We start from the raw sequence: 24,195 nt of genomic DNA, 5'->3' as shown, positions 1-24,195 counted from the left end.
ATTCAATAAGTCAGTTACGCATTGCAGTTACTGAATTATTTTGTTCAGTTGATGGAATGTCATTGGCTTTACACATTGTTTTCCTTCTGTGTGTATACAATGTATATTATTTGTACATATTGAAATAATTAAAGTAATGGAAGTAATTGTTATTTCATTAGTTTTTCATTTTCTGGTTTTTTTTCTTTTGCAGATCCCTTGCTGTGTATAACTAGCATGCTTTGATGTGAAGTTGGACAATGTCATGGGAACCCAGACCATTGAGGAATATGCAGCATTTGAGATCTATCTTCAGCAGGCACAGGTTTTTGCTTATAAATGAAACATTGATTTTATGATCTATGAATTGATTACCATACTTTTTATTTGTATGAACTGATCAGTATGGTATATGCAAAATATTAAACAAATACCATCTGTGCAAAATCAGTAGAAATGTTGATATATTAAGGGTTGTCCTGTTTATCATTTCATCGTGAAAAAATCACTACATACACATATATATACTGGTATACAATATACATGTATGGTGTATGGTACAAGGAGGTGAGTTACACATATATGTTCTGGTACTATGTGTATCAAAATCGTGGGGGAAAAAATTATAAAAGATAAAGAGTGACCAGCCTCTAAGTTTTCAATTTCTCACTGCCCCCATTCATCCATTGTTCGTTTTTTCATAATATATTATATGTATATTGGTATAGTTCTGAATTCTTACTACTGATTGTAGGAGGAGATTGGACTATGCCTCAGTGGGGCCACCACACCCGTGACCCCTACTGCAGGAGACAACTACTTCCTGCTCAGTAACCATGACAACGGCAGTGATGATCAAATGACCTCTGACCTAAGCGATGGGGATCCCACCCCAGTCAACAGTCCCTGCCAGGATGAGGGACAGAGTAAAGGACTCTACCATCAGGTAAATGAGGCCCTCAGTCTCTGAATATTTATCTACTGTTTGTCAATGTGTTTTGATATATGGCTTTGGTATCAAGATCATAGAGGTGAAAGAGGAGAAGAAGGGTGAAGTTAGAGGTGTTTAAAAGTTTTTCAATGATTAATGAGGGCTGCTGTTATTTTATATGCCCATATTGCAACTTTTGAAGGTGGAGTCACATTCATTTACCTTGGCCAGCTGTGGCACATTTTTGATATTGATTCTGTCCAGAATTACTGTTGCACTTTGTTGGGTTAGGTCAGAGTTTCTGAAATGCTGTATCATTGTTGCAGCAGTTGTTAGCAGTGTTTTCTATAAGTACTTTACATTCGCTTGATAAGCTCAAGTTTTGTCACAGCTTATGTTGTAGTCAAATGAACATATAGCCCCACTTATTGCTTTGAGGTTATAGACAAGGCGTGATGAATGGCTGCAAGCTACTATTAGCTGTGCGAGTCCAGTGCAGTAAATGACCTCAGGGGCTGGATCTTAATGACTTTATCTGATATCACAGGCCCAACACAGCATCTGCACTCTCTGTAATTTGATAAGATGTCTTGTCCACTAATTACTAATCAATACCGTTTTTAATTGAAGTTATGGCCAGTAGATTTCCTGTTTGACCAATAAGGTACCCACAAATGTATAATGATAGTCTTAGATAGTATATCACTGCAGCCAAATTACATTGCATTCCTGACACTTGCGGAACTGTTTGGATCCTTTGCCATTTTGAGTAAATATTATGTTTGTTCATTATTTAATGGTAGAATATACAGAGACTTAAAAAAACCCAAAGATTCTGATAAAATCCAAAATGAGCTTGTTGAAGATTATAGCAGTACTAGTGGCTTACAGTGTTATTGTTTTATTTACTGGGCAGTGCTCTATGTTCTAGATTTTTAGAGTGCTAGATTTTTAAGCCTTGTTCACCCAACCCACCCAAATTCAGGATTTACCTTTGCCAATGTGGGTCACTTGTGTAAAGAAATACATTCTTTTCTCAGATAGCTGTTACCTGCACAGAGAAATGTGCAATGTAATCCTCCAATAAAAAGAACAGGTTGAATGTATCAAGTAAAGGCTTAATTTGGTTCCATATCAGTCCTCAAAAGTTGTCCCAATTGGAGAGGAATCGAGATTTGACAAGATATTGATTATGATAGGGGATATTGAGTTTAGACACTGCAGACAGATTTTCATTGGAATTGAAAGTATTAATGGGTCAAAAAATTTGACCTACATTTCTTAAATCATTCCGTAACGTAATCTTGCAGTTTATTACGAGATAAAATTGTAAGAGGTATATTTGGCCCAAAGTCTGGACAACTCGTCTGTAGGACTTCAGTAGTGCCTGGTACCAAATAATTTGAAATAAACAGGTTTTGAATTTTTAAATCAATCAACTTCACAGATTTTTTCTCCAAATTAAGTTCTAATATACTGGTATTCTCAGTAATTGTATATTTTTTATGTCACCATTGTGTTAAAATTGACTTTATGATTGGATTGAAGTTTTATTTTATATTTCTATTAGCACCACTGGAAATAAGGATTTTTGAATAATCGATAGTTCAATTTGATGATTAGTTGCTCAAATGCAGTGTGTATCAATCATTAATTGCCTTCATAAAATATGTCTAGTACCTGGTATTAAAATGATGTTTTATAAAGGATGAAAATGAATTTTTTGGTTACGGGGTAGTCCCCCCCCCCCCTTCCACAGAAGATCTAGATTTGTAATGAACATTGAAATATTTACAAATACTTGTTTTTTTATGATGGGATTTTGATAAACCCCTATCTACTTATTGCTCAGATAAAATTTACTGAATGAACTTAAATTGTGAACGAATTAAAGCTTGCATGTTCAAAGGATTGGATTTTAGTGTATTCATGGTTGTATGCACTATTCTAGCAACAAACAAGTACATGTACAAGCATAAACAAGTATGCACAAAGGAAAGTCTCTCAAGATAAATCTCTAAACGAGTTCTATTTTTCCAGGTTCTTACGCTGTTATTGGTAAATGTATGTGTTTGTTATTGACAAGAGAGTTTATGAATACTGAACAATGAAGGAGAAGATTTAAAATCCCAATCCAATTTCTGATATACCAAAACATGGGTGTAATCTTATTAGGATTTTAATTTTTTTGTCAATATAAACGGTCTATTTGTCAATGTATAAAAGTTACGTCTTTAAGAGGGTACATTATAGCTGGTCTTAGTACATTACACAACTACAACTAAGGTATATTTCAGGAATGGACGACAGAGTGGAAACTTCATGAATGTGTCCAGGTAACTTGTTTTGTGGTCTTGATATTTTCCCCGCTTATTTATTTCTCAAAATTTTTCTGCTGAGTCCTACCAATTGTTTGTGGTGGTACTGCTCTTCTTAATCGGAATTTTCCATGAAAAAATCAATGGAAGTAATATAAATGTCCCCTATTTTATTCCTACAATATATCTTCTTGGGAAGTCCTGTTGTCAAAGTGATTTTATTGTCTTGGACATGTGGTATTGTCCTATTGGTTACAAGAGTCAAGGAAAGGTTTCTGTTGATTTATTACGTGATTTCTGTCGTGGTGTGAATCCCTGTCCGTTCCATTAATTTAATTCTGAGTGTAAGAGGTAAGCCGATTCCATGCGGAGAGTCTTCTCTTTCTCTGTTGATCTCTTTAAAAGCATCATGTGCAGTCATTTTTGTCACAAATAATCCCATCAAGTGGGTGAGCTAGTTAGCGATTTCATTCACAAAGGATTATATATACATATTTCCACTTGAATGAAACGGGAATGCGGTGTAGTACACCTGAATGTCCTAGCTTTTTTTTCTTTACGTATCTGTGTGTTTCTTTGTCAATACTTATTTAGAACCAGCACTAAGTAGACATAAGATGTAACAGTCTTGAACACTCTAGGTGTATTTTGATATCTGACCAGTAAAGTGTACGCAGTTGAATAAGAATTACCGTACGTATGAAGATTAAACTTTCTAATCTCTTAAGTTCATGAGGTAGTCTAAGGTGAAGTCCTTTGATATGATTTTTTTAAAAAAAGAATCGACAGATTTACTTTGTATTTCCATTGTTGGCAGTGCATTCATATTGAATCCTAAACTCCTGAAGAACTGTTGGAAAAAAAAAAAGATTTTTTTTTAATTTTACCTGTATGGAGTAAAATATTTAAATTCATTCAGGTCGTTGCTAGTATAATTAAAGATCTGTAACCTTAACCATAGGCATATACTAATCAAGTGACTGAATGGGACCCGAGACAGCAAATTTTATAGTGTATCTAACCACAGCTGAAGTGTTGTTTAAACAGAAAAAGGGGAGAAGTCTTCTTGCAAATATTTTAAAAACTTTGGACTGTGGATGTGTGTGTGTATATTGCCTTAAGGGATGTTGTCACCGAATTTAAAACTGATGTTATGAAAATGGATTCGACATCAGTTTCTCTCCAGAATACTTGTTGACATAAGGGAAAAACAGAAGAAAAGACAAACTGCTTTGTAATGACCAAGTCTGAATTGAACTGCATACGTTAGAAGTTTGGGAGGAAATGAAGATTAACTGAATGAGGGAGCTTTAGTTATCGTCCAAACATTATCGTAATACAGGTACCGATACTGACCCCGAAGTAGTGGTCTCTGGGGGTAGGTGATATATAGAAGCATACGGAGTGTCGTTTAGGCCAACATTTAATGGAGACTAAATGTTTTCTTTGGAGATCATTATGGATGTTTGGTTAGGTCAAATTTGAGTGACTGTCCCACTGCCTTGATTTACCTGTGCATGCATGGCTGAGACTGTCTAGCAGTCCCTTAGATGTGTCTGTTGTCTATGGAGTGAATCTGACACAGCTAGGCCTGGAATTTTAATCAGAGAGAGAGAGAAAGAGAGACCCTATAAGCAGTATGGTGCTTTAATGTGGCGATGGTGGGTTTTTTATATTCGGTAGGAAATTGATGACTTGCCGTCTTTAACCCAGCGTGTGTATAGACTTTTAAAGTTAATTTTCTGTTGCTACCTGTTTGGGAACAAGACAGATTGGCTGATCTTGAACAACTTCATGAAGAAAATTAATTTCGACGTGTATGTTCCAAGTCTAAAACATTCATCAGGAGTTTTTATTTTTCATATAAAAGTGAGATTGCTGAAGCAACATATGTTTAAGGATGGCTTACCTGTGGAGGTAAGTTTAAAGTAACAGGAAAGGGGACACCTGCAGCAGGTAAAAGTGGATGTCAAAAACTTAAAGAGGGACCAGAGACATCTGTATGACAAACTTGTGAGATCAAATTAACATAATTCTACGCTGTAATACATGTGTGTGTGTGTGTGCGAGAATTAACTGGGAAACAGAAGACGTCTTCTCAACAATGAAAGTATCGTATTTATGTCTTTGTATATGTGAATCAAGGAATGCATAACTTGAGTTTGCGATGTGAAAATACATGTGTAAAAAAAAAATTTCTGGAGACCATCCATGATACTTGACCCAGGATTTTGACTCTGAAAAGTTTGGCCACATACGTTATCCTTAAATTGGACCGCTATAAATTATTCATGAGCGTTCATTCTGAAATTGTAAACCTGAAGGAAGTACACACTCCTTGTTAAGTTAGTACTTGAGGATTCTAAACTATACTTGTGGCTACACATAAGGTATAGATAAGGGCCAGCCCCTTCAGAAATACACTGCTGAGAAGAGGGGTGTCTAGTTTTTTTGACAGGTATGAGTACCGACTGATAGTGTGTTATGTCATGGAACTGAATTCAGAACACACATAATAAGGACACTGAGCCTGTGACCCATTAGTATTATCAGTGCAATTATAGTGGGGGAGATTGAGAGGACCGGAATGCTTTACAACACCTACAAGGTACTGATCCATGCTTAGACTTCAGGACAACTTTGTTTGTCAACTCCATCTGCTGCCTTGAAGCCTAGAAGGTAGATTTGGCCAGAGAGAGAGACTGATTAGTCCCTGGTAACTGATCTGTATTGATCCCCCATCAGCCTGTGTTAACTCACCGGTAGGACCATTGACTTATAGTCCGGATTGGGTTTCAGCCAGGATTGGACCCGGTAAAGCAGTGGATAAAGTATTGATGAGAGGTGTTCTATACAGTGAAATAAGCTTATAGTACCACCATATTGTGTAATAAAAGCCATTACAGAGAATCAATTTGCTCAATGATTGATGAAGTAAAAAATCTATACCCTGCTGAATGTGATGGTCTGCATTAAGCTGAAGGAAAGAAGTACTTCCGCTTGCTAGGGCCAGTGTCCTAAGGATACCATTGCCTCAGAGCAACAGAGGGTCTGGATTATATCAAAGTTTTCTCCCACCAAGATCTTCGGTGAAGTGATATATATGGTCAGGATTCGCAGGAGTGAAAATTAAAAATATATCAATTTGTGTAATTGTCAACTGTCAAATTCCTGACATTTTTTGCATGACCAGTATTTAAAGGAGTGAACATACCAATCGTTTATATTGAATTAGCATAGGAGCCAGCATAAACCAAATGGTGTAAATTTATGACCAGAACTAGGGGTCATTTGCATATTATGCATAATATCATATTCAATTTCTCTTGTGTAACAGCAGTTCTGTATGCTATGCAGTCATGGATTTATCAGTGATGGGATTAATGTCCTGTAGATTCTTCGAATATTAAATACAACATGACAAGATATTTCACATTGTTTGGCTTGCAGATGGATTAAGAAATTTTTTCAAGGGCCGTTAAACTTTATATTGAGTGAACACCTTTTCAAACTTGAGTTAGAAGGATGTTATTGTGACCGTGTAGAAGTTGTCTGGATGAGGATGTGATTTGATGATATGGACAAGCAGCTTGTGGTTTATTATCATAGAGATTCATTCTGTACAACTGTATACACCGGAGCGCCATCATGAATTGGTCCAACTCTAAGGTGCGATTTCGAGACACTTCCAGACTAGTGTTTCAGGAGTTGCAGGAGAGACACCTCGTCGGGAGGAATTCCATGGTAGGTCTGCTCAATATAGCCACAATTATTGAAGAGAACAGAATTTCTGTAGGATTGTGACCATTTTATCCAAAAGTTTCTAATTGGATGGAGTTGGTCTTTTGAAAGTTAATGAGTGACATCTGGGTTCTTCCGCTACAAACATTGGGTTGAAGGTTTTCTTCGTTACAACTTGACCGTTTTTTTCTTAAAGTTTTGATGAGGTCTTTTGAGAGTTCATATGACATCTGGGTTCTTCTGCTGCAAACTTGTACTGTTGGTTGTAGGAAATGGCTGGAAGAACATTTTTAATGAATTTTGAGAGTTCATGCCATCGTGAGCAGAATTTAAGTTGGGATCTGACCATGTTTTTTTTTCTGAAATTTTCTATGAGGTCCTCTGAGAGTTCATGTGACATCTGGGTTCTTCTGCTGCAAACTTGTACTGTTGGTTGTAGGAAATGGCTGGAAGAACATTTTTAATGAACTTTATATGACAAGGGTACACATATGAATCGGTGCTCAAACATTCCTTTCTAATTTGGGATGATCATTTTATTATGTTTAGCTAGTTTCAAAATGTTTTAACATAGCTTAAACTTCCAAATTTTACCATCTGAACGACGTTTTAAGAGCTAAGAAAAGAAAACTTTAACACCATTTACACAGGAAATGTGATTTTACAATGGTATATACATTTATCATGCTGCAAAAATTAGCATTTCAGTTTCTTAAATAGACATTATAGTGACAATGAGAAATCGTGGGACAGATTTATGACATGTGCTGCTCCCTGTGTTAATATTTGTACTTGAAGTAAACCATTAGCTAGCTTGCTACCAGGTTAATGTCGAAGTGAATATTGCAGTACATTAATTGGCTATGTATGTCTTATATCGTGTTACAGATGCTAGGTCTTTTTGGTCTATTTTTATCATTTTATAAATTATTTGGAGTTAAGAATTTATGATCACTTTGTGTGTAATTACTGAGTAAGTCTTGTCTTATATTGATCAAACATTCTGCATCCTTACATCAGTGACATAATGGATTACCGGATTGCCTAGACTAATGATTTCCTATCAGGACTTGGCTCTCTAAGCTGACATGACAAGTCTCTCTATTCACACCATGCAGTCTTTGGTCATATCATTGATAGACATCTATACAATGAGTGAAACAAGTCATTAACTCCCCCTAGTTAGAAGCTTCACACAGATTCAGACACCTGCTATAGTTAAAAAAAAATTTTTTTTTAAGACTTGGGAATTCACACACCAACTGCTTTGCTTCACAAAATGCCAGCTATATGGTACATAGAATTATAAGGAAGGGGCACCTGCTGAAATCTTAACCTTGGTCAATGCCTGCTATCTTGGCACATGGCTCCTGGATTTTTTTGGAGGGGGGTTAGTTTTTTGGGGGGTATATATATATAAAAGCTGCAGGTGTTTGACAGATACACATAGAAAATTATTATTAAAAGGTGTTGATGGAATTATTCAAGGGAGCCAACACGTAATGGGGGTATTGTATAGATAATGATCATATAAACGCTACTTGAAGTAAAAACAACATTGTTTAAAAGTCTGCTACTTTTTTTTTTTAAGATTGAGGTTTCATTGTAATAGCTATCTGCTACCTGTAGAAACATCAACACTGCCATCATTTTTTGTGTATTTCAAGGTGTTTGATCCTCAGAGGGTTTTTAATGGGTGGAAGGGTGTCATTTTGTCAGCTCTCCTCCAGAAGAGGGACACAAAAGTTTACAGTCAATGGCAGGGAACTGTTACTTTTAACTTCATTTGATGAGATATTTGATCAATTTGCTTTTCTGGGATGCCCTCAGGGTTAGCTGGATAGATTCAGTGTCTCACCCAAGACAAATTGAGCATGCTAGTTCATGATGACAAACACAGCAGGGGACAAGACCACAATTGTATTCTTCTCATTATGGGCCTATAATGAGGAGTATGGAGAAGAAATAAAAGTAGCACAGGGTGAAAGAATTGGGAACATAAATAGTCAATGGTCACAGTCAGAGTACAGGGGTAGCTGTCTTTAGGTTCTGAAAAGGGAGGGAATTTTACATCTTTAATTACACACATCAGTTCCTTTGGTCAAGATATTTTTCCCTCATCTGATGTCTAGCATGTCAACACACAATATAAATGGCTTTTATATTGACAACTAAGCATGTGATGTTTTGTTAATTGTGAAATGTTTCTAGGAAAAGCAAAGATTTCTGATGATAGTTTTGTTTTAGATTCGGTGAAAAGTATAGCAAATGAAAAAAAATTATTAAATATACAGTATTTTAATTCCTAAAGAGACAATTGTTTATTGAGCATACATCAATGGTAGAAAAAAATTTGATAAAAATGCATTACCTGGTAATTTACATTGTAAAAGTATTTTTCATTCAATTCAATCTTACTATACAGCTGCTATATACACATGTAGTTATTCCCACTACTATAGATACATAATCCTCTCCCCTAAAAACCTAAAAGTTAATCTATATATATAGATTAATGCATGTAATAAGATGACCAGATCCCCTAGCTGCATGTACATGTAGGGCAATTCACTTTAAGTAGAATTCGAGCAGTTTACTATTAAAAGATGATAAGGATATGAAGCACCATTGAAAAAGAAAGAAGATACTACTTCATGTTCCAAAATGAAAACACTCGAGTGGTGTCTTTGACTCCGGCTTTGACCTCGCGGGGACAAATACAAACATTTATCATACAAATTTAATCCTACCCAGCTCATCTCTTTAATGCAAGGGGGGGTCCTTCATCCCTCTGCTAAAGATCTTGTTTCTACCACAAGTGGCTACATGAAAAGCCCCCCAAAGGAGTGCAGCATTGTATGGGCTCTCAAATATTTAGGCAGGGGGTCGTAGGAAAAATGTGTAATGGGTTTACTTACTTGTTTGTATAAACTTAACAGTCAACACCAAACTGTGGAGTGAATAGGTGTAAAGATGTATAACAGCTCAGCTCTCCTTTACAATAAAAGGATGATTGAAATTTCTGATATTGTCATATATATGTCATAAAAATATTTTATTTTAAACCTGCCGTGGGTGTAAGGAATAAAGATATGAGAAGAAGTTTGGGTCTGTTAGTCTCGTATGTAGTACGTAGTATTAAATTCCAAAAGAGTTGTGTACCGGTAGATGAAAGTAGATCTTTGTTTTGTCCACAATGTAAAAGGCCTCCCTGGTTTATAGGTATTTAGGTAAGATCTTTTTTCAGTGTGTTTTTGGGTCCCTCTACAATTTGACCTTGAGGGAGAAACATTTTTTGACTATTTACCAACACCATTGCCTGAGATAACCAGGTTTTCTACGAGGGAGTTTTATCAAATTGAAGACTGGCAGCCATGGAATCAACTGTTACTTGATATTTATCATTTTATCTTTTGACAATATGGGATTTTAAAAAACCTGGCCAGGATTGTGCATTTAAGCTGCCATGGATGTTAATTTTTCCATGCACTCTAGGTGAATTTAATGCATTAATTTATCTCTATGAATATCCGTATATTGTATTGATTGCTTGTCGCTCATCGTAGGTGTATTCATGGTGCTGGGTGGATCATCATCTGGTGTTTTCGTTACTGATTTGATCACTGGATTATGTGTGTTATCTATCTTGCTTTAAGATGGGAATTATCTCCTTGAATTATGCTAATATGATAATTGGGTGCTTGCAAATTGCGTGGTTGGAATAAAAAAAAAACATGCATGGTGTATCTTCAAAGGCCTAGTGAATTGATGTCCTATTGTTAGACATACATGCAGGTATGATACAAAATCTGTGATTATGTATGCACCAAGATTACAACTCCCTTTTGTTGACATCAGTTCTCTACACTAAGTTGTGACCATGCACGAAAAGTATCTCCATTTGAAAATTGAAACTGAAAACACATACAGCTGCCAGTTTTATGGGGTTAATTATTTTTTGTTATCATGTTTATAGCTTTCTGTGGACTTTATTCAACAGAACAAGATAAAATTGATAGATTATACATATACATCTTGTAGAAAGAAATCTTTATTCAATATATATCTTATAAAAGAGCTCTTTATGGAGAAATGACTGTCAAGAATTATCATAGTTCAGACATGTTTTCTTATTATAAAGTTGTATGTGTTTTGATCTGTTTATATTCTTAACTAAATCATGAAAGTGCCAAATCATTACCTTGATAATCCTGATAGCGGGTATTTGGCGCATAAAATTTGGACCGATGTTTATTTGTAACTTATCGAAAACTTTTTATTCATTGATGTTATATACTGGTATATTCTAAAGCAATTTCTTAAAGGATTTAAATCTGTCTAGACATTTGAGGTTAAATTTATAGAAAATATTGCTTTTTACTGCCAGTTAATTATGTATTACATGGTACCTTAATGTCCATGATCAAGAAATATAAAGCATTAGATATTTAAAGCAATCATTTGGTTTTAAACTCATTAAGTGGTTTGTGGTATAACTTTTTTTTATGATTGGGTGAATCTTGGTAAAGAAGGGAAAGCTAGATCCATTTCTTTTAAAAAAAAATTATTTTATTTATAAAATATTTTAAAATTAAATGCTTTTAGATGAAATGAGGTAAAACTGACTTAAATGGTGATCTTAAGTGACCTATGAATAGTGGTTAATAAATTTTCTTAGATATTGTGGTTACCGGTATTTGCAATGTTACAGTACTTAGTTTCAGCTGGGTTTTTTAATTTGAAAAAGCAGAGCTTACTGTAATTTTTGAGTCACATATTAATTCTTGTACCGGTACATGTATTTGGATTACCTGTTGAACTAAAGAATAGATCAGTTATAAAAAAAACAAAAAACAACCCAGGTTTTGACAACTTCAGTAGCTGAAATGACACAGTTTAATTCTTACAAATCACTGGATAACAATATATACCACCAGTACATTTCTCTTGAGTTAACAGTTCAGAAGATATTGTCACTGATGAGTTATAATTACATCACCATAATCCTATAACTCCCCCCACCTACAGATGGGGCGCATGAGGATAAAAGACCTTGTACATAATCCTATAAACATTTACAATCATGATCTTAATTCATGAATTTTAATGAATTAAAGTGAAATAGGTACAGGGTATTAAAGGAGCAGACTCCCCCTAAGGGAAATACAGAGGGAAATAGGACTTGATTTCTTTGTGTGATATCTCTTTGTGTGAATGTGGTCAGCCATTGTCTGTGAAAACTGTCCAGTCATTGGTCGGACCACCTGTTCAGGATCAAGAACAGGTCCTTTTTTTATATACAGGTTGTTTTCTCCTCTCACTGGTGTGGTCGGAGGATCTCGTTATAAGACTAATTATGTTATTGATTATGTGTCCGTCTGTCTAGTCATAATACTTATACTGGTAATAGGGGGCTAGCTTTTAGTACAAGTGAATTGGTTTTGTGTAAATGACCCCAACAACTGTTCATTGGTCCCGTCGTAAGGCTTCCTAGTTTTTAACCTCATTTTTTTTTTCTTCAGTCATGCTGGTTATTTGATCGAGATGGAAAACAGTAAAGATGTCAACATTATAGTACATATACACAAGTACTGCAATAAGTTATTTTAAGCTTAACAGGTACTGTACATGAACGGTAAATTTCTAATTAAACACGTGAAATTAACATCCACGTAAAATCGCAAGAAGCACCCATCGCAGATTTTAAAATGTCGCTTTTATTTTTCTGAGATTTGAGAATTATAAGAGATTAGGATAAAAGTACCGCATTCGCGTTTTTATACAAAACACTGGGATCATGGAATTAAGAACTCTCGTAAAATAAGGAATCTTTATACAGTATATCATATTCCAGTTTTTCCTACATAAGTTACTATAACAGTACTTCATTGAAACAGCTTGCTTCTTGAAAATTTGATATCAATCTGTGTTTGTGGACATGTCATACTGAAATAGATTTTTTTGTAACTGAATGAGGGACGCAAATATGAAAACCATTAGTTCATTGTTTAACACATAATGTACTTTTGTACCATCAACTACAAGTATAGGACATCAGAGCTAAATTAAGCACACTGCACTCGAGTGACTCTCGTGCTATTAAAAAACTTAAATTTGTACTTTCACATGTATCAATTTTGTATCGCTACTTATATGGTACATGCAGAAGATGGTTACTGAAAAATGTTGATGTAATCAGATTTTTTAGGGCCACTTCTGCAGAAGGAAGATAAATTTGGTGTCGTAGCTGGGTGTGTTATATGGTACACCCAGACTTTGATCGTATTAATAGGTACATGTATCTACACCTTTTGTCAGTCTACATACACAAGTATTTACTTGACAGCTATATAGGGAACTGATTTCTGATTTGTAAACAGTCTAAGGGCGTGAAAGCCTATACAGGTGAAATATTAAGTCAAGGTTGTTATACGTAGCTTGCTGTGTATTCAGATCATGTACAGCCTCTGTTTATGTTATAAATTATTAGTATTTCTAGTGCTTGATATTTTTTTTTTTTGTCAAATGTATCTTTGCTAGGTTACGATATTTGACATTTCAGAGAGTTTGTTTATCAAGATAATTTTTCGTCATTGTGAAAGGTGTCAGATCTTTTAAAACAAAATCTAAAGGGGGCTGCTCAGTTTGATCTAAATGGATAAGCAGGTGTGTAGAGTAACTCCACGTTTTAATGAGAGTTAGTGTACACAATGTTACGGAATGTCATGGCCCCCCGAATTTTGTTTCCAGGTACAATGAAAGACCTTATGGTCTTTTGATCCCCTCTGATTGTCAAATGCATTTTTTTCATCTGGCTGTTTGTCGGGTTGTCTCATTCAAAGAACAATTTAGATGGTGGTGATTGTTTTTGTTGTTTGCCTAGAGTCAACTCGGGGGACATCATTTAATGATTGAATCAGATAGTGAAAGGGGATGCATTCCTTGAGGAGAGATCAGAATCCAAGGTGGCTTTTTGTTGGTTGACTACCTGAACTTTCATCATGATTGTTCAAATAGAAAAATGGAGAAAGAGTTTAGTTTGATTCAGAAAAGGTGAAATCTTGAATTTATCATTTAGGTCAATAAAAAAAATCCTTTTTTTTTCATTATCTCGACCACCTCTGCATTAGGAAGTGATGTTTTAGTCACTGGCTTGTATATTGGTTGTGGAATTTTGCACCCAAGGTTGGGTTTAATTTTAGTCATTGACTTGTCAATGGAAATCTGTAGAATCTGAAAGAGGTGATTCAAGTATTATTAAAACCTCAAGGTTATACGGGTAAGAGTCATCAAGTGGAATGTGTGCTTTTTTTGAAATTCCTCTTCGTTTTCCTACCCCATTCTTTGTGCAGTAATATTGCACTTACCTGTGAACTCAACTTTTTTCATTGCAACTTTCAGTGGGAAAGGAACTCAAGATTGATTAATTGGTTCTTTCTGATTTGATGTACCGCTAATCATCTGATAGCTAAGGTGACATTTGTCCTAGTTTCTTGAAGATACTTCACATGATGCCTGGATCCATTTTTTGATGAGAGGTGTGATATGGTTTGTAGATAAGATGCTGATAATGATGAGGTTTGGGCTAGGCTATTGGTACTGTTGTATCACCTTGTTATATCTGCCTGGATCAACAGGGGCCTTGATTATTCAGATACACAGGAGAGATTAGTCCCTCAATTGTAAACAAGCTACAAAAGCGGTAGCATGTTATGAAAACATAAGTTAATGAAACCAAAATAACTGGAACCAAAAATGACAGACTCCATTTACTAAAATAGATCATGCAGATTCTCTATTAAAGGTACCTGGTATTTATAATATTGTATGATGAAGGAGTTACTGCCCTTTGAATGTGCTTTTAAAGATTTTTTTGTTTTCTTTATATTTGCAGAAGTTTAACGAATTTGAGCTTCAAACCTCGGTCTGTGAAAGCGATGATAGGAACAGTTTCATTTCCAACAAGGATATAGTGGAGAGTGCCCCTACTACTCCCCATTTTCTGCCGTCAGTGGACAAAAGTGAACACATCATTCAGGAGACACTGAAAGAGCACAGGGCTTTACATCGGTCCAATACCTCCCCCAGTCTTCCTCAGCCCTACCGCAAGGTACAGCGGAGTCTTAGTGTCAATGATCAGTACCCAGAGGAAAATTCCAGCTTTTATATTGGGAGGGAAAATGACAGTGAAACTGATGTGAATGAAAATTCAAAACTGAATCCAAGTCTGAATAGAGAGTTGCTTAGTAAGAAAACACCCAGTCCTCGTCATAGAAGGAGCTTATCCACAACTGCAGTTCAGACTTCTTTTGATGAAAACAGTAACCCGTTTGATGAATTCCAAGTGATTAATAAACATGTGTCCCAGGGAACCAACACTACAGATTCATTAGAGAGGCCACGGAAACGGAACAAAAGTAGTAGCGATGTGAAGAGACTGGCTCCCATCAAAAAACCCACAGACTTTCCTCAGGCTTTAGTAAGAGGTAATAGGATGGGGGCATTCTTCCACGATCAGTCTCCGGAAATGCAGGTGATGGTGGCCTCCACGAGTCCTGTTTTGTTCAGAAGAAAACCATCGGCTAAAGGGAGGAATCGCCCAAGGCTGCCAGCCAATGAGATTTACTGTAACAATGCACAGAACATGATTAATAACATGGACACATTGGAAATGGAGTTGGAGTTGAGGAGACAGGAAGAGTTTTTCCTGAAGAAGGATGTTTCACAGACATGGCATGGATCCACTGCCAACAAGTGGAAAAAACTGTATGCCCCAGTCGCAGAGCAACTTGCCAATCACCATCACATTGAAAACGGCTTCCAAACACTTCCATCAAAGACATCCCTGTTGGATGAGATGCACAAGAAGTATTGTGCTTATCAATACCAGAATAAAACTGTAAGAAACATTGTAATGATCGGGACACTTCCTCCCAAATTCCAGTCCAGTCCCCCTCCCCCCGATAGAATGAAGTCGCGTTCCTGGCTCCTCCAACATTATACCATCCCTCTTCCTACATCCTCAACCTCCTCACCAGACAGTCCCAAGGTGAATAAAAGAATGAAAGAGGATAAAAATGTTAGAGGAAAGAAATCGAGTTTAATAGCTAATGAGAACATTGAGAGTAGTGAGAGTGATAAACCGGTCTCCAGTCTGAGCGAAGAGGAGAAAGAAGTCCCCATGGAGAACCAGGAACTGGCCTCACAGGAGGAGACGGCTGTAGAAATGAGGAAAAAAGCACCTGCAATGGTAAGTGAAGGACTTGTTCTTTGTTTATATACTTGTACTAAGATACTCTAATAGTTGTAAGAAATTTTCTCGATGATAATGACATGCAAGAAAGATAACTCTGTTTTGCTACTTGAAAAATTCTCTTTGGCAATGTTTCAAGGGAAATAACTCTAATATATTATGTAGTCACACTGGTAGATCCAAGTGTCTGATTGCATGATAAAATGTAACAAAAGGTCCATTTAATGAATTTAAAAATCTGATAGTTAATCACAATAAATTGCTATTTATCCCGTTAGTTATCAGTTTTAATCAAACGATAGGACACACTGATAACCCTTGCTTGAATTCCAGACGTGTCAGCTGCAATGCATTTTTTTAATCTTCGGAAGTCTTGCAGATAATTCAATTGGCATGACTGTGGTCCGTTATTAGAGATGTCAAACTGTTAGGAAGGCAAAGTTTTTGACACTGCACTCTTTGTTTTGAAGTCAGTTTTTTAGAGGTTTTTTTTTTTTTTTGCCGCTGCACTATGTTTGCATGTTAAAGTACCCTTCTATTTAAAATGGGCGTTAATGTACACAATATGTGATCTTTTGGGGTTTGTAAGAGGCTTGTAAATGGGTAATTGTTAATGGGGAGACATGAAAGAAGGTGCATGCAGGACCTCACACAAATGCATCCTGACGCAAGAGCAGGAAGGTTTAAGGTATTAGCTTCACATTCAGCAGTTAATACACTAGCAACTAGCTGTAACAGTCTTCGTCTGACTCTTCATTCCCTAATAATTTTTTGATAGTTATTTTTTTCAAAAGAAATTTTTAAAAAATCAGTAAGTACCGGTACAATTGAATCTGCATGTTATTACATATTTCTTGAACTTTTAAAGATTCATATGTAGAACACTTTTTCTTTTTTTTTTTCAAAGATTAAGATATGAATTATAAAAGATTTAAGATTTTTATCTTTCTGGATTAGAGGGATAATACACAAGAGAAGTTAAGGCATTGCTTGGGATTTCGCTGATATGCCACAATGTTGCAATTGCATACGGATAAAAGTTCATTCCGTTCATGTATTATGAAACTGACCAACTGGAGGAGATTTATTTGCTATAAACTTCTTAATCTTTCAATATGTAAATATTTTGAGAATGTTACTATTAGATAATGCGATCGAAGGAGTTCATTTTTTTGTGCACAGATTACAAGATGGATTAATCAGATTAAAGCATATCTTTGACTAGATTTATTTTAGCAAATTCTTAATCTTTTAGAACCTTGAAAGGGTATAAAAAATTTATATGAAAAAAAAATGTTGACAATCTTTAAAGAACAAAAGGCCAAAACACCAGTTTTTTGGCTGTATTGTAATGATGTGAACTGTTTAGAACCTGGGCGATTTAAAGGATTAGCGATTAAATAAGTTTGCATGCAAATAATAGGGGTCTTTTGTGGTCGCTGATCTCGAGAGCGGTTAGATTAACTGCATCGATGTGTGGCCGTTTGACTCCAGTGTTAAAACAGTTAAGCCAATCAAAAGACGGAACATCAGATTTCGGATTGAGATATATAGAGCCTTATCCAAATACACATAATTGGCAAATTTAGGTTCTAGTTTCATTCAAGGTGAAAACAGTGAATTGGTCGAGCAAACACCCCTCCTCAACAATTGGCACATGTTCTGTTTGTTTCAGCAAAACAGTGTTGACATAAGAACATTTATACAGTCATATTTTCGCTTGTGCTTTCTTTGAGCCCACAATTAGGAGAAGAAGAAATTTTTTTTGGTATATATTGGTCAGCAACAGTACACTTTTGTAACAGTTCAAATCGCTTTTGAACCCGAGGGTCATGACAGTGTAGGAATTTATCACTATATACGGGTACAGTTCCTGGAGAGGAGAAAGGGAAAGGATCGGGATATGTTGTTTACCTGTGTTATCTGGTGATATGGAAGTCTTTTGAACGCCTACCAAGCTGACTTCTGTTGTTAAGCGGACTTATTTATAAGTCTTTTAATGGCGGAACTTTGTTACTTTTTCAAGTCTCTGACCATGCTATATGAACCGGCCCGCAAGAAATTTCAGGTAAGCTGTACAATGTACAATGTACTACAGGTGTGTTGGCTTGCAGTGATGTAGTTTGGTGTAGCATACCAAAATCCCAGTTAATGAGATATTACGTTTTCAAAAAGAAATTTTGCTAACTGGATTTACTGATAATTGCTCGAGTTTTAACATGAAAGTGTTAGTGATATCTTCTACAAGTTAAGATTCTTTTTATGAAATAAATTTCACAAGTCATTGAATTATATATTGCTATCTATTATTAATTGTGCCTAATGCTGATCTGAATATGAAAGGTAAATATGAGGGATTTTTTTTTTGTTTTTTTTTTTGAGTTTATATAACTTTATTTTTTATTGCTTTCTTATTTTGGAAAGGGGTTGGCGCCAACTTTAATTAATACAAGACCCTTTGGATAAAACATTTAAAAGTTCATTTTATATGCTAGATTATAAAGTAAAAGATTCTGTAATTTGTATATAAGGGAATCAAATAAAGGAAATAAAATCATGGTAATTTTGCATTTGATCTTGATAGCTTTTTTATCATTCTGAATATTTTATTTACAACCTGCAAGAAAGATCGCGATCTGCTTAAATTTCCACTGAAGTGTATTAATCCAATTCTGGGTGTTACTGATTACGTAGCTGTTTTGCTAGTACCATTTGACGACAGGTAGATGACCGTCTTGTTTTTGTTAGGAGGCTTTGAGGATCAACAGGTTTTACCAAAACACCGTACCTAATAATCACACCTAGCCATTGATACTAGTGGCAAATCTCTTCTATACTGTCCGACCCAGTCATTTCTTTTTTGCATTGTGCTACTTGTAATGGATAGAGGTATGACTATTATTCATTTAATTAGTACCGGTATCTTTTGTTCTTACAGGTTTAACCTACCTGGTGTATTTCTCTCTCTCTCTCTCTCTCTCTCTCTCTCTCTCTCAGATTGTTAATAATTGGTGTAGTTTATTTTTGCCGCTTGAATATGATTATTAAGGACTATTTTAGTGTTAAGAGGTGCTAAAATAACTCCCTAATAATGGGTCAAGAATAAGTGTTTCGGGACTCTATTAAGAGGTTTCCTATTCCTTTTACTCTGCATTAGAAATGAAAATATTTAGGCATGGTATTGTGAAGTTTGTAATGGGGGATTAACTAGAGGAGATTGGGAAAAATGAAAAAATGATTTTTCTGATGAAAAAAATTCTGTTTGATGAATGTTTTTCACGTTCAATAAAAGTTAAAGAGGATTTATTGGCCCACATTTTTTGAATTACATGTGGAAAAAAGAGTGAAAGTTGGGTTCAAAAGCTTTAGAGCATAATTAATAATCCAATTTGACAAGTAAACAGAACTGTCTGTAGCATGACCAGAGAAGAAAGGAAGATTATTTCGTTGGTATATTTTTGTGGATTTTCAAGGATCATTTCAAATAGTAAGAGTCAATACCTAAAATGTGGACCAGGCGAAAACGGAAATGTCCGGCCATCGATTTGTTGATATTATTCTGTAGATGTAAACGGACTTTCAGTTTGAACCAAGATTAGGTCGTGGGGACTTCCAAATTCCAATTTAATGCATTGTTTGAAAATGGCCTTATAGAAAACTCTCACCCTCCTTTTGATTGCGAAGTTTGTCAGGATTATTTTTTTGAAAGCAAGTCATGAAGTTGTTTCCAAACTCTGTCACTAAGTAGCATTATATAATGAAATTGAAATTTGTTTTGCCATAATGTTTGCTCTCTCAATTTGTACAAGTTTGTGTACATGTAAGGTAATAGGATAAAACCTTTAAGGTTGCTTGTGACATCACCTGTAAAACTGTTCTATGATAATACTTCAACATTGTAACCTATAGAACGTACGGTAGTTGAATCCAACCAACAATGGAACTAGTGTAGATTGCCTATCAATTTAATATGTACTCAAAGGAACTGTTCTACAAAAAAAAATTTTTAATCCATTTTCTAATTATAAAGAATATCCTCTTAATGGTTTCAGGTTCAGTACATCAGAACAAGCTTTATTTGTTTTTTGATACATAACAATATCTTAATATAACATGCTATGAAATTTGAACTACGACAGTAAAAAAACCAAAACTTGTATGAGTTCTATAGTTGATTACCCACTGAGAATTTGATAGACGTTTTTAAAACAATAATGGCAAAGGGTAGCAGGTGGTTAGGTTTACCAACAGGAAGAGATTTATTGGCCAGATTATATGTGTCATAGAGGAGAACATTTTTTAATTTGACCGGATTCTTTATATTTATTTACAATTTTTTTGTTGTTGTGGTAGGTTTAGCTGAAATGTATCTGGGAATTATTTTCAAGTGTAGGTTTCTCTTTTAATATCTTAGCTTTGACCGCAAAAGAAAAAAAAAACTATAGTCGTAATAATGAAAAGTCATGGTGATAGGGAACTTCTCTGGTGAACACCCAGGGAGGTTGATATGAATAAAGCGCTGTTTTTTGTTGACTTAATTTGGTCAGAGTAAAGCGAAATTGATCTCAGTAGTTTTCTCTGGCTTAACAGATCAAGGTGATATTTTAAAATGTGTGTCACTGGAATTCTATCAGTCTTTTTACAGATATTGATCACGAGTTGGACATTGCTGCGAGCCAACCAGCTCCCAAAATTAGAATTTTCTATATTTACCTCCAATTTGTTACACTTTGCTGTGATGTTTTTTGCGGGATGAAAGTTTGTTGGTAATATAAATAAAGCATTCTGATATCCTACAATAATTTATTTAAAGGAATTCTTGAGCTGATCGGAGAGGAATTTAGATATTGATTTCCTTTCACTGGAGGCTTTTGTTGATTGGTCATTCTAATCCCCCTTTCCCTACTTTGGATCCTAAAAGAGTCATGTCAGCAAAGATGAATGTTTTAAAGGGGTCCGAAGTCCAAATTTTGTTCATGTTGATTGTGAAAAGAGTAATGCTTGTATCTTGGTCAAAAAGGCAAAATTTGGTTGGGGTCATCCTTTTCAGTGAGTAAATTGACACCAAAAATGTTTGTAATCTCCATCAATCAATTCTTATTGAATTATGAGGTTTAAAATTTTTTAAAATTTATTTTTTTTTTTAAATCTGAGAATATCCAATTTTTAAATGTCTGCTTCATTTGGAAAATGCATTGTCGCAGATGCAAGAACATGTCTCCAATGGTTTTTTAACACATAGTTAAACATTCTTGCATGTTTTTAGTAAAAAAGAAAAAGGTAATTGGTTGTATCCTCCAGTATCTTATAATGGGTGCTCCATGGTAGACCTTCAATTCTCTTAATTTAACACCTTATTGTGAGAAGACATTGAAGCAAAAGATAAGACAGACTTGTTTCTCAAGTTTCCAAATCAGGGCTCAACAAGCAGCCAAGCAAGAAGAACAATACATGGCAGGGCCATTGTGTTGTCTGTCAGTAACGTGCCAAGAGACAAAATGAAGGGGAAACAAACGGAGATCATTTTGTTTTTTATTGTCTTATCTATTCACAATTTTTTGTCCTGCCCGAGAAAGACAGCTGGGTAGAGATCATAGGGTCAATTTTTTTTTTTACCAAGGTTGAATTTGATAGAAAAAAAATTGAAACTGAGTTAGATAGTGGATTATTGGGGTTTTTTGTGGTTCTTTGTAATATTAGTTACACATAAGAATGTTTGATATCATGGATGCACATGATATGGTTAATTTGCCTTTCACCTCTTAGAAGCATGATTGTATTGCAGGTTTTTTCCTTTTCATGCAGCATTTGCTTCATGACTGCACCTTGAACCCTGTTTCTTATGAAAGACTTTGTATAGTGTTTGATGTTTGCCACTTGTTATATGACCAGAGATTTTTGAAAAATGACAAATTTACATCCAGATGTATTTTTGGAGACCACTCCAGTCTCAAGAGGCTCGGAGAGAGGTCCCTGCTTCAGATTATTCACTGGTTCAAGACAGAACGCTGGTACCGTTCAGTTATGGATATTGACTTGTATCAATACAAACTAAGATTTATCTGTAGAGCAAATGTTTGATGGTTTTATATTTTTCAAATATGCAAAGCATTTTGGGGTGAAAAAGTGAACGTGCTTCGCGATCTGAGTGTCAGCCATTGCATGTCGTTTGAAGGGTGCTAGAGATTCAGGGTACTCGAGCTTTCTGATTGATTTCTTGTTTTTACTTGTAGAATATACAGAGGACCAAGTCCGAGGAAGGTGAGTTGTACTTTTATATCTTCTTAAGACTTTAATCAAATATTAATAGAACTTCATTGCTAATTAGCTATTTATTTGTACATTTTGTCTCCCTTGTATAATAACAGTAGACCTTTTTAAAGTCTTGTCAAGTTATTACACATTTTGTAATTTACTGTTACCCTAATTTTGGATGAAAACTAACGGTACTTGTGCAACAATTTTCCGACCTTGGAGGTAAGTTGGAAAGTATAAACAAGTGCAATTGTAGATCAGATGATGCCTGCAAGGGTTATACACATATAAGACATATATAATGTCATTTTCTCTTATGATACTGGCACTAATACAATGTCTGGCCATGAAAGCCAAGACGAATACACTTGAACATGAGGAAGATCATGACAGGGGGATTCGGTGGCTGTATAAAACAAATATTTATCTGATATCACTGCCAGATACAATGCTCACTTGCTGTTCGCCTAAACAATCAGGATGCTGATGTTTTCAGATAACGATTCTGCTCCTTCTCGATACTTTCTAGAAAAATTCTTGAGCAATGCATGGAATGGGGAGAGGGGGGTGAATGAAGTAAAGGTATTGGAATTTTGAGGACAGAAGAAAGGGAGAGAGGTTATCTCCTCTAACGTTAACATCAAAGTTGTCTGAATTACTTATCAGGGTTGTTACAATCGTTAATTATGTCATTAAGTCCAGTTTGGTGACTAATTAAACCTCTCGTTAGGTAGTCTTGGTGTGGAAACCATTTTCTGAGTCTGGAACCTCCTGCCAGGTAATGAGAAACTTTGAAACAAAAAAGCATTACTCCGTGTAGATAAAAAGATAAACCCCATGTCAATATTTAGATTCTTCTGTGTCACTCCGATCAGAGGGAAAGTGTTTCTCGGTGAAGGGTTGCCATACTGGTTTGTCCTCAATAACCCAAAAATGAAGTGCTTGTCATTGCATGAAGACTGACACCATGCTGGTCCATCTATACCATCAAAAAGAGGAGACAAGACAAAAAAAAATTAGGGTGACATAATAGTGTATTGGTGCCTTTACTATCTGACCTAATTAGAGTAAAAAATAGCGCTGTCATGTCCGTAATCAGCTTTCAGGAATTAAATGAGATTCGAGGGGATTAGGGACCCTAACTGAAAGACATAAATATTTACATGGCCTTGTGGTAAGTTTAGGGATTCTTCATTAAAGGGATTAGAATGTTATCCCTTACTATGTAATGTAAGAAATTTAACTGCATTGTCGTACAAGCCTTTGTAAAAGCTGTTTCAGCAGATTACAACCGATCAAGGCAACACATGTCGTCGAGTCCTTTTGGTTTTTGCCCACAATTTTAAGCTTGCCGAAATAGATCCTCTGAAGGACAAGGCTCATGGATTTCAAAAATATGATAATGCAGCATTAGATTTTACCCCCACGGTTGTATGCCATAGATTACACCTCCCCAGTGTTTATAACTGACCTTGACCTCACAATGACCCCTATATCAATGATAATAGCAGTGCAGAGATTATCTTGTCTAAGTCTTTGGATTGCATTTGGAGTCTCCCTGAAGAAGGTGTATTTATATTTAGTAAATTTATTGTCAATATATTTTTGTCATGTGTCAAGAATTTAGTTTTTTGAAGACCTGAGGAGGGTAACAAATAAAGTGTGATAAGACTGTTAAAAACAAGTTTGTTTTCTTTTTAAAAAGTCAACGTTGTTTT

The 24,195-nt window shown here is 35.4% G+C and overlaps 1 protein-coding gene across 2 annotated transcripts in view; it reads left to right on the top strand.

Moving 5' to 3' along the window:
* Positions 1-24,195, top strand: part of LOC128156035 (rho GTPase-activating protein 7-like) — a 66,852-nt gene that overhangs the window by 10,955 nt on the left and 31,702 nt on the right. The window contains exons 4-7 of one of the 2 annotated variants that reach the window (XM_052817992.1): positions 194-304; positions 734-925; positions 14,864-16,219; positions 22,456-22,483. In XM_052817992.1, the coding sequence (XP_052673952.1) occupies positions 245-304; positions 734-925; positions 14,864-16,219; positions 22,456-22,483 (1,636 nt within the window). In that variant the 5' untranslated portion in view covers positions 194-244. Of the gene's footprint in view, positions 1-193; positions 305-733; positions 926-6,737; positions 6,973-14,863; positions 16,220-22,455; positions 22,484-24,195 lie in introns of those variants that run through there. The other variant, XM_052817993.1, reaches the window with a different exon arrangement.

Source organism: Crassostrea angulata, chromosome 7 (genome assembly GCF_025612915.1).
Source record: "Crassostrea angulata isolate pt1a10 chromosome 7, ASM2561291v2, whole genome shotgun sequence".
Taxonomy (NCBI): domain Eukaryota; kingdom Metazoa; phylum Mollusca; class Bivalvia; order Ostreida; family Ostreidae; genus Magallana; species Magallana angulata.
Note: the sequence above shows the minus strand (reverse complement) of the source record. Positions and strands in the feature narration are given on the sequence as shown.